The following is a 14,716-nucleotide window of genomic DNA, read 5'->3' as shown; positions in this document are numbered from 1 at the left end:
TTTGTGTGTCTGCCATAGCTGTCCCTGTGCCCCTGCACACTTGCTGCACCTAGGTTTGCATGGAGCTTTCAGGTAGCAACCGAGAAAAGAAAGACAACTTTTTAGAAACAATAAGTGAAACTGTAGATCAGAATGCTGAGGGGACTAGGAATTAATCTGACTTTTTTTAATTGACTAGATTTCAGCTGGAGTGGTCTCTTGGCATTTTAAACCTCAACACTTAATTATCTTACTGCAAATCATTTTAGCATAATCACCAAGGGTCCTCTTATACTGCTGCCCCCAGGAGGGTTTTCCCATCCCTGCACCTGGTGTGCGCCGAATCCTGACTTTGAACTGGGGAGACCCAGGTGTGCCTGTGGGGACCCCCAACAGCGCTGCAGCGTGCTTGGAGGAGGTGGTGGTCCAGCTGCCTGGGCACAGCCCCACGGGGCACATCTGTCCCTCTCAGCAGCATACTACAGTGGACACAACCCAGGCAGGTAGCTTCTAGGGTAAGGAAATGATGATGCTTTCCTTCTCTTCTTGATTTGAAGCCTTAAAACTCAATGTGGCCATCTGCAACTGTCCCGGGCCAGTCCAGGGGCTACTCAGCCAGTGCCGGCGGCAGCCCATGAGTCCTGTCAGCCTCTCCTCAAGTGTGCCTAGTATGCCTGCAGCCCACAACTCTGAGACCTCCCAGCTTTGCAGCTGGTATCTGCAAGGTTAAGAACCCTTCATGACAATTTCCTGCACAAGCATAGCGGAACACAGGCACACTGTCGGTGCCCGCTGTAGCCTGCGGAAAGGAGTTGCATGGTTTAACAGTATGCTGGGTGAAGAAATAGCTTCCAGCCACCTCCCAGCTCGAGCAACGAATGCCAAGCATCACTCCAGGTCCCCATCTTGCGCTTCTCTGCAAGTAACTGCAAAATATTTGTGGCTGGCATCTGCAGGAGGCAGGACCCCACATCACCCTCACTGTGCCCCATAGCAGAGAGCTGCGCTCAGCCTCCTGCAGGCCCCTGAGACACAGCTCTGCTCCTGCCAGGGACAGCTGCTGGTGGGGAGCAGGCTTGACTCGCAGCCAGCCTCCCCGGGCAGGATGACGTCTCCTCTCCAAGGGTTTCTATTGCGTTACATGATTAATTAGCTGATTAACAAGATGTTGTTGCAGAAGAATCTGTTCTCTGGACACCAGCACAGACAAACACCATCCTCTGTGCTAATGAAACTCTTCTGTTCCACGCAGGCATGCGCTAATTTAAGCAACAACATGCAAATGAAGAACAATACAGTTAGAATTTTGGAGCTTTTAAACAAACTAGCTACAGCTTTCTCCAGGCCCTGTCTCCAAAGAGAGAAAGCAGAAAGACAGATAGCTCTGGTGGGCCTGGAGCCACATGTTACAGGTGTTGAGGGCTTGGGAAGTGACTGCTGCCTGTCTCCCCCATCCTGCCCTCAGGGGAGGGAGGGCATCAGGCCAAGGCTACAGGCAGCAGAGGAAGATAGATGTAGCTCCTGTTGACTGAACATGGTCAGGAGGTGCTGCTGGAGATGCCTGTCCCATAAGCCAGGCTGTGGGCTCCCTTCTGGCAGGATTAGAGCAGCAGCACCTCAACGTGGCCCTGGGGCTCAAGGGTCCAAGTGAGAGCCCTGGGAGGGGAAGCAGGACGGGGACAGTCCTCCTGACAATGCAGGACCAATACCAGTACAAGAGCTCCTCCTCCACCTCCAGGCTTTTAAAAGGATCTCAGAAAAAAACAAAAAGCACATAAGAGAGCCACAAAACTGGATTTGTAGCCTCCAGAAAGAAGCCTGCAGTAAAAGGCTGAACAAGCACAATCCCTTTAGCTTATTAGGAGACTGAGAAGCGTTGCAATTCCAGCATGTAAGCTACCACGGTAGGAAATGACAAAGGACTAAAGGCTTTTTAATATATAAGAAGAAGGGAAAGCCAGCTATGTTCACTAATAAGTGTTCTTTGAAGTGTGAGCAATGGGACCTATATCCATACCCTCAGCTCCATTCCCTTCAGCATGCTTTGGCCAAACACCATCTTTTGGGCTCAGTGCAGAAGTAACTGGGCAAAAACAGATGCTCAGGCCAACCTGAGATAGCTGGGCAGCTAAAAACATTGAGGATTTTTTGTGCTGCTCAGGCCTAGCTGGCAGGAGGTGGTCAGAGCAGAGGAAAGGGCTTTTCTCAGCTCTCATGGATAAGGGAAAGGGCAAGGCACAGACGTTTGCAGTAGCAGTTTTCCAGCCAATTTGAAGAAATTTGCAGCAAACTGTTCTGCCCCACAACCAGGCATGGCTGATACAAGAAAAGCAAGAGGCAGGACTGAAAACAGTGGCAGCCAAATGGCAGACACTCCCCCCATGGCACAGATCCCCAGGCTGAGATCCTGTTCATCCCGGAGAAGATGCTGCCAAGAGGGAGTTTGTATAAGGAAGCTGGTTGTAGCAAAGGACTTTTCACCATCTGGCTTCTCTCTTTGGCCAACCCCACGACTCAGCCCTACTGCATGTCTGCCAGGAGGGCACAGGACACGGGCAGTGCCTCGCTGCTCTGTACCGCAGCGTTGCTCCTGGCAGCCCCGAAGCAAGCCCCCTGCGGGGCAGAGGGCTCCGGCCCCAGGTCCCAGGCTGATGCAGGCGTGAGCCCCGTGGGGCGCAGTGCTGCAGCGGCAGAAGGACCTGCTGCACCGGGGCAGCAGGCAGAGCACAGGGGACGTGGTGTGCACAGATCTTAAGGGAAGGAGAGGAGGAATCTGGGCTGGGTAGGAACAGTGGGTATTTATCAATATAGAGAATTCATTACACGTTACTTGCTCTCACACACACACACACACACACATACCCCTGCACCAGGCACCCAGCACCTTCCTCCAGGCACAGGAGGGCAGAGCTTAGGCCAAGAGTCCGTAATACGATGGAGTGGCTTCCCAGCGAGTTTCTGACAGATGCAGGCCATCTCCTGCAGAGGCGTCCCCCCTGCTCCACTCCCCGTCCCCCGGTGCCCAGAGGCCACAGGGTGTTGTCCGTCCTTAGGCAGGTGCAGGCAGAGCACCCGAGGCTCCTCAGGGGCGCTGGGCCTTCAGACGGTTCCTGCGGCCGGCCTTGGCTCCACGCTGGGCACCCTTCATCAGGCCCTTGAACTGGCCCTGCATTTTTGCCCGCTTCCTGGAGGGAGGAAAGAGCAGGAGGCTGGGTTAGCACGGGCACTGGGCACAGCCGATGCACAGGGATGCTCCAAGCTCCGCAAGGAGCGGTGCAGTGGCTGGCAGGGAGTTACCAGACCCTCAAAAAAATGTAACAACAAAAAGCAGGATCAAACCCGTGTTTTGACCCCATTCCCCACCCTGTCCCCTTCCCGGCTAGTCTCACCTTCTGTTGAGTCTAGCTCTGTTCAGGGGGATGTAGGCGTAGGGGTCGAGCTGGCCCTTCTTCTTCACATCGCCTTTGCCTTTCTGTGGGAGATAGTGACAAGGGAGAAGATGCAGCACCAGGGGAGATGCATGTGTCCTGTTCTGGTGCAACCCTGGCACCTGGCCACTCCAAAGACTATGTTGCAGTGGGGTGCCAGCTAAGCACACGGCCCTTGGAGCTGATTTCCCACCCAGATGATGCTACAGACACCTGCTTTGAGCAGTGAGCAGCAACTGGCCACGGCAAGGGCAGGACCAGGACTCGAAAATGGGCTGGAAATGTTCACAGGTACTGAGTGTTTGGCAGCTCCTCTTGAAGCAGAGATTTACCCCCCTCAACCTTAGCACTGCTGGACCAGACCCTCAGCAAACACGCGGTGCTTCCTGCCCCCCAGGCCAGCAGCAACCTGCCCCTGCAGAGCCCCAGGCATCTCCCCATCCAAACCCTCCGACCCCCCAGGTCCCTCACCTTGGATCTGTACTCCGCACCGAAGGCTGGCTCCTTGTCCAGCTGCCGGTGGATCCCAGAGCCTCCAGCTAGAAAACAGGGAATGTGTGTTTAAATGGGGTCCCGGGGCTCCCCCTTCCCATTTCCTATGCTAGCATGCACCAGGGCTGGGGAAGCTCTTCCTGTTTTTGCCTCTAGCTCTTGGGCGTGAGGACAGCAGAGAAGGGTGACCATTTCCCACGAGCAAAGATCTCTGCTCCAGCTGCCCTGCAGCAGCCCAGTAAGCCGGGTACGTGGTTCTGGCCCCCTGGGGAGCCCCACACCAGGCACAGGCAAAGGACTTACCTCTGTACTGAGGGTAGGTCCCGGCTTCGGGTTCCTCATCATCTGGCTCCTCCCTGAACCGACGCTTCTGGCTTTTCTTCTGCAGAAGAAGGCAGCAGGGACCCTGCAGCTGGCTCGTCCCTACAGTTCTGCCCTCCCATGGACCCCTGACCTCCTGCTTCCTCCCATGGGGGCCCAGAGACCTTCCAGACTGCCTGCGCACGTCCCCGGCCCCAGCCAGTCTCCCACACCCCTCCAAGCAGCTGGCGCATGCCCGGTGTCCCCACTGGCCTCTTGGGCAGAGCTGCAGCTGCCGCGGCACAGGCAGGGGTTTGGCACAGCCGAGTTCCCCCAGCATCTCCTCAGGATCCTGAGCCCCATACTCACACTGCGGAGACCCACATCTTGCAGCACATCTGCCATCTCCTCGTCCACTCCTACAGCACAGGACAAGAGGGTCAGTGCAGGATGCGGGCGCAGGAGAGCCCCTGTACTGTGCTAGCCCCCAGAGCGGGCTGCAGGAGCAGGGTGCCCCTGCTGAACTGGCACTGGTGGCCATGTCCCCTTCCAGCCCCCCTCCCCTGGGTGGCAGTGGCCCAGTAGAGAGCCACGGGGTGTGACACGGCCACACCAACCCCTGCTGCTTCCACCCACATCCCTCCCCAAGCTCCCACATACAGGTGGCAGGAAGAAAACCATTCAGGGTACCAAAGCAAGTCTAGCGTGGCCCCCTGCCAGCCCAGCCCATACCTTTGGCTTCATCATCATCCACCTCCTCCTCTTCTTCATGGATGATCAGGCGCCCATCCTCGGACACCTGGAAGTTGTGGCTCACTCCTCTGGACCGCTTGGGGCCTGGCTTGGTGGCTGCTCACAGAGAGGTGGGTCAGGGCCTGGGGAAGGACCCACTCCCGGGAGCACCCGTACGCCCAGGGCCTCTATGCATCACACCAGCTCCCACCCCGTCCATCCCATCCCAGCCACATCCGAAGCTCCGCCTCTCACCCAGCACCCGCTGGGACACGTTGGGGTCCAGGAAGTTGAGGGGCTCATCCTCTTCCCCTTCCTTCAGCCAGGCCTGGCCCTTCTGCCGTGCTTGCTTCCTCCACTCCTTGCTCTGCTGCCGTTCCTCCTCTTCCTCCTCCTCATCCTCAGAGTCAGCCAGAATCTCCTCCATGCTGGTCAAAAGGCAGAGAGGATGATGGAAATGGAGTAAGCCCAAGGGTGCAGACCCCAGCCTGCCCCACAGCACACAGCAACCCCAGTGCTGGAGATGTCCCCATCCCCAGATCCAACGGGGCTGCTCCTTCTTCACCCCGGCCCGTCTTTACCTGTCTCCTCTGGGCTGTGCCGGTGGTGCCTCCTCTTCATCCGTATCTGCAGCCGCCTGTCTCAGGGCACGCTGCTTGCGGTTCCGAGCTTCTGCCTTACGGATATTCACCAGCACCTTGTGGTACTCGTCTGGCAGCAGCCCCTTCACCAGCTCGAAGCTGAAGAGCGCACAGAGAGCGGTCAGTGCCCACCTCCTCCCGCACCGCTTCCCAGGGAGCTCCCTCGCTGCCCCAGCGCAGCTCCAGCGCGACCCAGGCTCACCCGAACTTGCGGATGAACTTGGTGAAGAGGTTTCGCAGCTTCATACGGAAGTGGCGTCTCATGTCATCCGAAAGGTTCCCCACGGCCTCCAGCTGCCAGGACAGAGACCCTCAAGACCAAAGCACCCCTGCCCTGGGCACCCAACCTCCCACCCTTCCCTTGCACGGCCACCTCGCTCACCCTGCTGCTGTCTCCCCACGCCCGCCCCAGGCAGGACCATGGGGAGGTCTCCCAGCTTGGCAGGGCCTGGTTCATAGGCATTCTCTGGCAGGCCCATGCCAGCATTCAGGAGAGGGACCTCCTCACTGCCTTCTCAGCCACCGAGATCAAAATTGTGCCCCTGGCTCCTGGGCAGAAGGAGGGTGCAGCTGGAGATGCCCCTGGCTGCCCAAGGCAGCCCCAGCTCTGCCCCGCCACCCTCCTCGAGGCACCCCGCACAGGATCTCACCATCGCCTGGACGTGCTTGGCCAGCAGCTTGGTGTCCACCAGCAGCAGTGTGACTTTGAGGAAGCCCAGGGCTGCCTTCACCACGTCCCGCGTGCGGGAGGCCAGCAGCAGGCAGACGTTCTGCAGGAGCTGCTCCACCACACTCAGCTCCAGGTGATCTGCAACCGTGGCAGGGCTCAGCCACAGCCGGCCTCCTCCCAGCACCCGCCTTCACCAGAGGGTGCTGCCTCGTCCCCCTGTGCTGCCCCCGTCCCCCCAGCCCTCCTGCTCCGGCTCACCTTTGAACTCGAAGAACAGGCGGGTCAGCGCCAGCACAGTGCAGCTGATCATGGTGACCGAGCCCGTGAGCCCCGCGTAGACCAGGAGCAGGAACCGCTGCATGGCCTCTGCAGGAGGGGAATGACTCAGGCCCCCACTCGCCCCCTGCCCAGCAGCATCCCTGGCCCGTTTCAGAGGGCATGGGTCCGATCCCCCTGGGGCCGGAGCAGCCGTAGGGCTGAGTAAGCGGAGCAGGAACTCACCTTGGGGGGTGGGCCCGAAGCGGATGAAGGCATGCCCCATCTCCACGAGAAGCACGAAGGCGTTCTTGCGGGCACCCACCGACACCTCCTTGGTGCAGAGGATGACCTGGAGGCACACGGGCATGTCACAACCCTGCTGTCCCCTCCACAGCCAGAATCAGCTGGGTCCCCCTGGGGACCACGCTTACCTCTGGGACCAGGGCGGTGACGAAAGGCTCGTGCTCCACCGAGAGCTGCTTCACGATGTGGAACAGGCACTTCAGCCGGGGCTGGGGAAAGAAACAGCCCAGCGCTGGTACACCCAGGGACGCACACCTGCCTGCCCCCACCCCGTCCCCTCCTGGCAGGGGCCGAGCTCGGCTGCCGCAGCCCTTGCTCTCACCCTTTTGGCCGGGGACGCCGCGCTCTTGAGCGAGTCCAGCAGCGCTGCCTGCAGATCCTGCAGGTGGGAGCGGACGAAGGCCTGGCAGGGGGCATGGGGAGCGGCACACACTTCCTCCAGCACGCGGTACGCCTTCTTCTGCATGCTGTGCTCCTTGCTCTGCAGGGACAGCCAACACACCCCCGCCGTCAGGGCAGCCCCTCGCCACGGTGTCTGAAGGGACCCTCACAGCACCCCACACCACCCAGCAGAGAGCTGTCCCCTATAGCAGCTGCTCAGCTCCCCAGAGTGTGGGTCCAAGCTGGCAGCAAGCAGAAGGTGCCCCACTGCACCCCCTGCGCCTGTTGGAGCTGGGGGCCGACTCACCTGGAGGGAAGGCTGGATGGTGCGGTACAGGGAGCCCAGGGACTGCTCATCAGCGTAGGGTGCCATTGCCACCACCAGGTCCAGGATGGAGAGTCTGCAGCAGAGAAGGACACGCAGGTGGGTGACTGCAGCGTCACTAACACTGCTCGACCAAGCTGGGACTCTGGCTGCGAGTCTTATCGGATGCATGAGAGTAGCACATCCCACACAGGACAGTATGAGCGCCCTAGCGCAGCTCACCAGGAGGAAGCTGGCAGCATTACCCATTACCACCAGCCCCTGTGTATTACCTGGCAAACTCAGAGCTCTCGGGACTGGTCAGCTTCTCGCTGGCTTTCTGCAGGAACCCGCACACCATCTGCAAAGCAGGCACACAGAGCAGGATCAGAACTGACTGAAGGAAGCGCTTTTTCAGGAGTTTGCAATCCACCTGGCAAACGCCTTGCCACAGGACTTTATGGAGACCAGAAGCACCAGCAGGTCCAAAAAGAGCTGAGCAAATTCCCAAAGGGCTCACACACGATGCACCAGGTGTGGCTGCAGGATTAGGAAATCCCAGACTGCTGGCTGGGAAGGGCTCCCTCCCCACGAAGGTAGGGAAGGGCTGCTCTCTGCCCAGCTTCTCTCTTCCTGTCCTCTCCAGTTAGGCACCTACCACAGCCCCATCAAACTGGGCCCAGCTGGGAGATGCTGGCCCGAGCCAGCACAGTCTGCCCCACTGCCCCAGGCTCCCCTCACCTGGGGCTCGGTGATGGTCAGGTAAGCACGGACAGTGTCCAGCACAGAGCGGCGCTGAGCACTGCTGCCCCCGTCCTCCTCAGGCTGGCTGTACACGTTGAATAGGATGGGCAAGAAATTTTTGGCAAAGCGACCCACTTCTGCCCGCTCTGCATCTAGGGAGAGGATGACAAAGGGGTGTGGATCAGCATCTCCCCTCTCCGGGTTACCGCAGGGGACAGGGACTTATCACGAGAATCTGTCCCCCCCGCAACCTGTCTCGCATCCTTTGTGGATGAGGGTGCGCAAGGCCTGGCACACGGTGGGGCGCAGATCCGGGCGCTCGCTGATGGCCATGCCCAGGGTGCGGGCCAGCCCCTTGAAGGCCCCCAGCACATCCGTGGGGTGGGTGCAGAAGCCGGGCAGCAGGGTCCAGACCTGGAAGGCAAAGGGAGAGGTGGGAAGCCAGCACCTTTCGCCCAAGTCACCACTCCCCAGCCTGGCACCGCAGATACGCCACGGCAGGGCTCCCGGGCACTCCTCGTTACCTGCCACTGCAGCGTGTCATAGATCTTGGCCTCCGCGCTCTTCCCAGCCTGGGTAAACTCCACGGCTGCAGAAGAGAAGGGGGAGATGAGCAGAGCAGCAGAGGTGGCAAAGCCCAGCTCCACCCCAGGGGAGGGAAGGGAGGTGGTCCCAGGAGCCCGGGACCGCACCCGCTGGGACTCCTGCCATGCCACCCTCCTCACCTCTGCTTTTCAGGGCGGCTGCCAAGGGCAAAAAGTAGCTGGTGAAGAAGCCGAGCCGCGCGCCCTGCACGTAGTCCCGCAGCACTGGCAGGAGCCAGCTACGGGGGAAATCCAGCGTCTCCCTGCGGAGGGAAGGCACGGGTCAGGGGAGCGCAGGGCACTGCTGGCATCAGCCCCTGGGCACGGGGCACCTCCGCCCAGCCCCAAAGCTGGGCACAGGGAGGCTCTGCAGAGCCAAACACCTCCAGCACCGCGTGGAGACTGAACAGGAATGTAACAAACAGCTGCAAAATTGCCACCATCAAGGACAGACTGGCAGCTGGTCATCTCCCAGTACAAGAACTGGGGAGAAACAAAGCCAAAGAAAGCAAAGGGATAGCACTCCGCTAAGGGTGCTGGGAGCACCGGTCATTTGTACTGGCTCATGGAGAGGTTAAGAGAAGGTGCAGAGGAGAAAGGTGCAAGAGAAAAATGGGTTCTCAGCTGGAGACCCGTGTCCTCCGCTGCTGGGAGTGGGCGCAGGACCCGCTACTCCACGGCTGCGCTCACTCCTTGCCGTCGATCTCCAGTGGCACAGCTTCCAGCAGCACCTCGGGGCCCATGGCACTCACGGCAGCTCCCACCGCCTGGTCCACTTCAGCGGTGTAGGGGAAGTGTGGGGAGAGACGTAGGTCACACAGGGACCGGAGACACTGCGGGGACAGGGCAGGATGGTCACAGAGGAGCCATGGAGGCAGGTCCAGCACATGTCACTCACTATTCCTGCCCAGGGATGCCAGCTGCCCTGCATGTCCCCATGCTGAGTCCCAGAGCTGCACAGACCCTGCCCACGCACAGGGCACTGGGATGGCCCCGCTCTGCAGCTGGAGAGGGCAACACAGCCCAGGCAGCAGCATGGCCACCCCACCTGCCTCCGTGGATCAGCCTGACACCCTCCCAGCCTGGCTCACCTTCCTCATGATGGGGTGGCACTGCTTCCCACACGTCTCGAAGAAAACCTCCAGCACCCGCAGCACCTCGTCCCACGCCGCATGGAAACGATAGGTCAGGCCCTCCTCCACCGATCTGCAGAGGAGAGAGGAGACGGTCATGCTGGCAGGGACCAACCCAGAGTGTGGGCTGAGCTCAGAGCTCAGCCAGACCCATGGGGACAGCCTACCCACACCACCGCTCCTCACCTGAACATCTTGCACAGGTAGGCAGCAGGGGCTGGGGCAGACGCAGAGACGGTGCCCAGGTCATCCATGTGAGGAGCGACGCATTCGCTCAGGAGGGTCTGCAAGGACAAATAGGGAAAATAGGGCAGCAGTGGACCTTGGACCCCCCGCCCTGGCAGGTGCAGGGGGGCACCCAGCAAGCCCCAAATCCCCAGGCAGAGCCCTCCATGAGGACCAGGGCAGCCAAGCAGGGAGACGCACCCATGCACAGTACCTCCAGGGTCTGCGCTGCTGCTGCCACCACCTGGGAGTGCGGGGAGAGGAAGCAGTTCATGGCGGCCGAGAAGAGCCGGGGCAGGTGAGCCCAGCACAGATCCTTCTGCAGCCTGGAGAAGGGAGACCGGACGGGTAAGAGACTGACCCACTGCCTCTCCCCCTGCCCAGCCGTGGCCCCTGCCCACACCTGCCCAGGTTGACATGTGCCCGCTCCATGGTGGACAGCCAGGTCAGTAGCGGCTGCAGGTCACTCGTGCTGGGCACGTAGTCATAGAGGGCCTGGGGAAACAGAGGGGGGGTGGGTGGGTGCCACAGCACTGCCAGCCCTGTCCCTCCCCACACCGGCACCCCACACTCACGGTGATGATTTGGGCATTGAGCTCGGCCGGCAGGCAGGCCACACTGGCCTGGGCGCTGAAGAGGCTGTGGAAGGCTTGCATGGCACACGCCGTCACCAGCTGCAAAGGACACGACATCAGGATGGGGGCTCCACGGCAGGTGGCACCCCTTCACACCCTCTGCCCCCCTACCCCAAAACAGGCTCTGCCTGGGGAGGCCCAGCACTGCTATGACTGCTCCCCGTCTTTAGCCTCCCTCTTCCACAGCAGGCAGGACAGCAAGCACCAGCTGCCCCATCTCCTCTGCGTTTGCATCCTGCATTTCCAGGCTCCCGAGGGGGTTTTAGCCCTTCCAGGGCGCAGCCGAGGGGGAAAGGGGCTGCCCTCGCCATTCCCGGCACAGGGACACTCACCACATGGCTGAGGGTCATGACTCGGAGCAAGGTCTCGCAGCAGGTCTTCACCACGGCCGCAGGGAAGCAGGGCAGCAGGTCCCGCAGCAGGGCGAGGACGTGCAGGGTGGTGGTCGCCTCCTTGGCACCTGCAGGAGCAGAGCAGTGCCTGAGCCTGTGGCAACCCACGGCAAAGCCCCCGTGACCGCACTGGGGCTGACCCATGGAGCTGGGGTGAATACCCCCCCCCGACCTCTGGGAAGAGCAGAGCAACTGGCTGGGGGCCCTCTAAAATGCTTAAGGTGCCCCAGCAGTGCCTCATACCCTCCCCTTTTCCCTTCAAGTCCTTATTCTCCCACGGCTGCAGGGTCCCCCGCACTCAGCTGCATATCCCTTGCTCCAGCGCCCCACACCTCCAGCTTTTTCGATCTCCTGCACGCAGAACTTGGCAGTGGAGGGTGCTGCTGGATGATGGTCAGGGGCCGCATCTCCAAACATGAACTCGCTGCCCCTCAGGACAGAGCACACGCCGTACTGTGCTGCTTTCCGCACCTGGGGGAAGGAAAGCCTGGGTGGGTAGGACCCACGTACCCCAGGGGCGCAGCCAGCCCCAGAAACGAGACCCAGAGGCAGCGTCATCCTTCGTCAGGGGCACTGGGCGCTTACCTTGGGCTTGGTATGAACGCAGAAGCTCAGCAAGCCGTGATAGACCTGGAGGGTGACAGGGTAGCTCCAGGCTGCAAAGTCCTGCTTCCGCAGCAGCGTGGCCAAGCAAGAGAGGATCTACAAAAAGGAAGCAGCAGGGACGTTAGCATCACCCCAGAGAGACCCCCCTCATTGCAGCAGCCTCAGGCTGAGCACCCAGCACCACCCTAAGCAGCAGCTTGACCCCAGCTCTCAGCAGACCCCTGGCCAGAGCTGGCACCACCGGCTGCCTCTCGGCTACTCACCCATCGCAGGGCAGAGGTGGAGCTGCTGCAGGCCTGCGACGAGACGATACCCATGAAGGCTTTTGAGGCGTCTGAGAACTTTTTTATGAGCACAGGACTTGGGACCCTGCCAGGAGAAGGGGGTGCGTTGGCGGTGCGAGGAGCAGGCAGCCAACGGCAGTCTCGCAGGGAACCGCATCCGCAGCCCGCCCTGGTTGGGTCATTTCCCCAGCCCGGTGTGGGAGACAGTGCCAGCCCCTCTTCTATGACGGGCCTGGACAGCTCTCCCTGCTCCTCTACCAGCCACTCACCGCTTTAGGACAAGGTTGAGCAGGTAGGCGACAGCAGCCAGTGACTCGGGGGACTCCACCGCCTCCAGTGTGGTCATCTGGGAACAGAGGAGGGGTGAGTGAGGGGGAGCGGGGGTTCACACCAGGCCAGCCCTTCCCCAACCCCAACCGTTGGGGGCAGGGGCAGAGAAACCAGGAGCAGCCCAACAGCATCTCTGCTGAAGAAGGACATCCAGGGCCTCGGCTATGAGCACAGCACCTTCCACCACCACTCCTCCCGAGAACCCACCCATGCTGCCAACAGCAGCTGCCTCTTGCCTTCTCCCCATGACCATCACTCACCAGCGCAGCAAAGTACTCCGTCTCGCTCTCCTTGCCCCCCCGTGAGCGGATCACCTCCGTCACGGCCGCCAGCACGGCACAGATCTACGAGCAGCAAGCGGAGCAGGTCAGGACCCTCAGCCTGACATCTGGGGGGGCCATGCCCACCGGACGCCCCCCCAGCCCTGCTCCTGCCCGTACCTCTTTGTGAGCGGCAGAATTGGACTCCCAGAAGCGCTGCACCTTGCTGAAGGTGACGTTGGTGCAGTCGCTCAGCCCGCTCAGGAAGGTGCCGGAGGACTTCTCTGTGGCGGTATCCCCAGCATCGTCCTCCTCCATACGGAGCTGAGCGCTGTCACTCAGCTGCTCCAAACGCAGGGACCCTGACTGCAGCTCATTGTGCAGCTTCACTGCATCCACCGTCAAGTTGCTTTTCTCTGCCGAGGTGAACAGGTACGCTCAGAACCATGAAGTCGCATTGCTCTGCCATTCACCCTGAAACCCCCTACACCCCCCCTCTTTCCCCTCCCAGCCAGACCAGCTTGGCCGGAGCTCATCTCCAGCACGTGGGACATGGATACTGCTTCCTCCTGGTGGGAGAAAGCAAAGTGATAACTGGAGAGAGCTCGTAACTCCTGTGAAAACAAACCAGGGCACAGTCCAGCCATCTCCTCTGATGGAAAGCATGAAAGCATCATGCCCTCACAAACGCATCTTGGTGTACCAGGACTTTCATGCTGAGGTGCTCTGTGTACTCTGCCCCATTTATCTTCTTCCGCCCGAAGCCTCGGTGACCAGACAGCCAAGGCACAGCCTTCACATCCCTCTGAGTCATAGATACCAGCTTGCAACCAGCTGCAAGGGGACAGTGCGTGCTGCAAGAGGTGTTTCTTCATCGGCAGGAGAAAGATCTCCTTGGCCAACAGCAGCCGAGGCTGTGAACCTCCAGCCCCTCGCAGACGGTGATGCTCTGGGGCTTGTCTTCTCCATCACACAGCCTTCTGAGCGGGAGTCTCTGTCGCGTTGCTCTCTGTGCCAGACACCACAGCAGCACTTACAGGCGCGGCCGTGAGCTTTTGGGAGCCCGAGTCGCTCCTGCCATGAGCCTGCCGGGAGGTCATGTATCCTGCCGGCCACGGGCAGGGCCTCGCACCGGGCCCCGGCAGGGTGACAGGCATTGCTGTAGGCCGTGCCCCTATTCACAGCCACAGGCCCGGTGTCACGGTGAAGGCAACGAGGACAGACTTGTTACGCCGCGGGGGCGGTTCTCCTCCCCGGTTTGCTGCCTCCGCCTCCCGGGACTGCAGCTCGGGAGTCAGCAGCCCCGGGCCCTCCTGCCCCCGCCTCGGCTCTCAGGAGCCGGGGATCCAAAGGCTCGCCCCGCAGCCCCCCCGCGCCCCTGCAGCCCCCGCCGGGAAGGGCCGGGCACAGGCAGGGAGCTGCCCGCTCCGCGCCCGTGCCCGTGCCCGTGCCCGTGCCCGCACCGGGGGCCCCCGTCTCCCTGCCCGCCTCCCTGCCCGCCTCCCTGCCCTCACCCGCGGGCCGGCTGCAGAAGCGGCTGCGGGCGGCCAGGCGGTGCTGGCGGGTCTCAGGGTTGCAGTCGCTGCTGTGGCCCTTCCGCCACCGCTTCAGCTTGGCGGCGGCGCCCGAGCGGAGCCTCCCGCTCCGCGCCATGCTGGAACCGGCTCCACGTGCCGCCGCGCAACCCCCCCTTCCGCTTCCGGCGCCCGCCGCCATCTTGAGTGAGGGCATCGCTGCCCTCAGGGCTGGCCGCCTCCCAGCGGGGCGGGTGGGGGGCGGTGTCGGGGAAGCTAAGCGGGGTCGCGCCCGGTTGGGGCTTGGATGGGAGACCCGAGAGGCAGCCGCCAGCAGGAGAGGCTGGCTGACATCCCCCTGCAGGGGGAGAAGGCACCGCCGGTGCCGCACCCGCGTGGAACCGTTCACACGGATCCCGCAGCCGGGTCGGCGCCCGGCATGGGTGAGCAGCCACGACGGGTTACTGCGTGTGCATTACGGGGCGGTGACGTCACGGCCCTGAAGGTCGCACCGCCCTTCG

The 14,716-nt window shown here is 61.4% G+C and overlaps 1 protein-coding gene across 2 annotated transcripts; it reads right to left on the bottom strand.

The window, feature by feature from the left end:
* Positions 1 to 2,759: 2,759 nt before the first annotated feature.
* RRP12 (ribosomal RNA processing 12 homolog) lies at positions 2,760 to 14,651 on the bottom strand. 2 transcript variants are annotated; one of them, XM_075154840.1, is made up of 34 exons: positions 14,196 to 14,651; positions 12,862 to 13,097; positions 12,682 to 12,765; positions 12,361 to 12,437; positions 12,071 to 12,176; positions 11,787 to 11,903; positions 11,534 to 11,672; positions 11,142 to 11,269; positions 10,750 to 10,848; positions 10,578 to 10,669; positions 10,389 to 10,500; positions 10,136 to 10,233; positions 9,908 to 10,022; positions 9,507 to 9,649; positions 8,958 to 9,079; positions 8,757 to 8,821; positions 8,484 to 8,646; positions 8,230 to 8,384; positions 7,782 to 7,849; positions 7,492 to 7,585; positions 7,126 to 7,284; positions 6,932 to 7,012; positions 6,744 to 6,849; positions 6,501 to 6,608; positions 6,223 to 6,380; positions 5,775 to 5,866; positions 5,513 to 5,671; positions 5,187 to 5,359; positions 4,932 to 5,048; positions 4,569 to 4,618; positions 4,203 to 4,281; positions 3,879 to 3,946; positions 3,369 to 3,451; positions 2,760 to 3,164 (listed from the first exon to the last, which is right to left on the bottom strand). In XM_075154840.1, the coding sequence occupies exons 1-34, from the start codon at positions 14,410 to 14,412 to the stop codon at positions 3,062 to 3,064; spliced, it is 3,966 nt and encodes a 1,321-aa protein (XP_075010941.1). In that variant the 5' UTR covers positions 14,413 to 14,651; the 3' UTR covers positions 2,760 to 3,061. The 2 variants fall into 2 exon arrangements, with proteins under 2 accessions (XP_075010941.1, XP_075010942.1); XM_075154841.1 differs by lacking the exon at positions 14,196 to 14,651 and adding an exon at positions 13,310 to 13,644.
* Between the last annotated feature and the right edge of the window lie 65 nt (positions 14,652 to 14,716).

Source organism: Calonectris borealis, chromosome 7 (assembly GCF_964195595.1).
Source record: "Calonectris borealis chromosome 7, bCalBor7.hap1.2, whole genome shotgun sequence".
Taxonomy (NCBI): domain Eukaryota; kingdom Metazoa; phylum Chordata; class Aves; order Procellariiformes; family Procellariidae; genus Calonectris; species Calonectris borealis.
The sequence above is the reverse complement of the archived record's forward strand: the minus strand, read 5'-3'. Positions and strand labels throughout refer to the sequence as shown.

Coding starts and splice junctions, on each gene's coding strand:
- RRP12 (XM_075154841.1), bottom strand. CDS start 13,556: ATGAAGAAACACCTCTTGCAGCACGCACTGTCCCCTTGCAGCTGGTTG. Junction 8,822..8,957: donor AGCCGCCCTGAAAAGCAGAG/GTGAGGAGGGTG, acceptor TCTCTTCTGCAG/CCGTGGAGTTTACCCAGGCT. Junction 8,385..8,483: donor CCACAAAGGATGCGAGACAG/GTTGCGGGGGGG, acceptor TCCTCTCCCTAG/ATGCAGAGCGGGCAGAAGTG.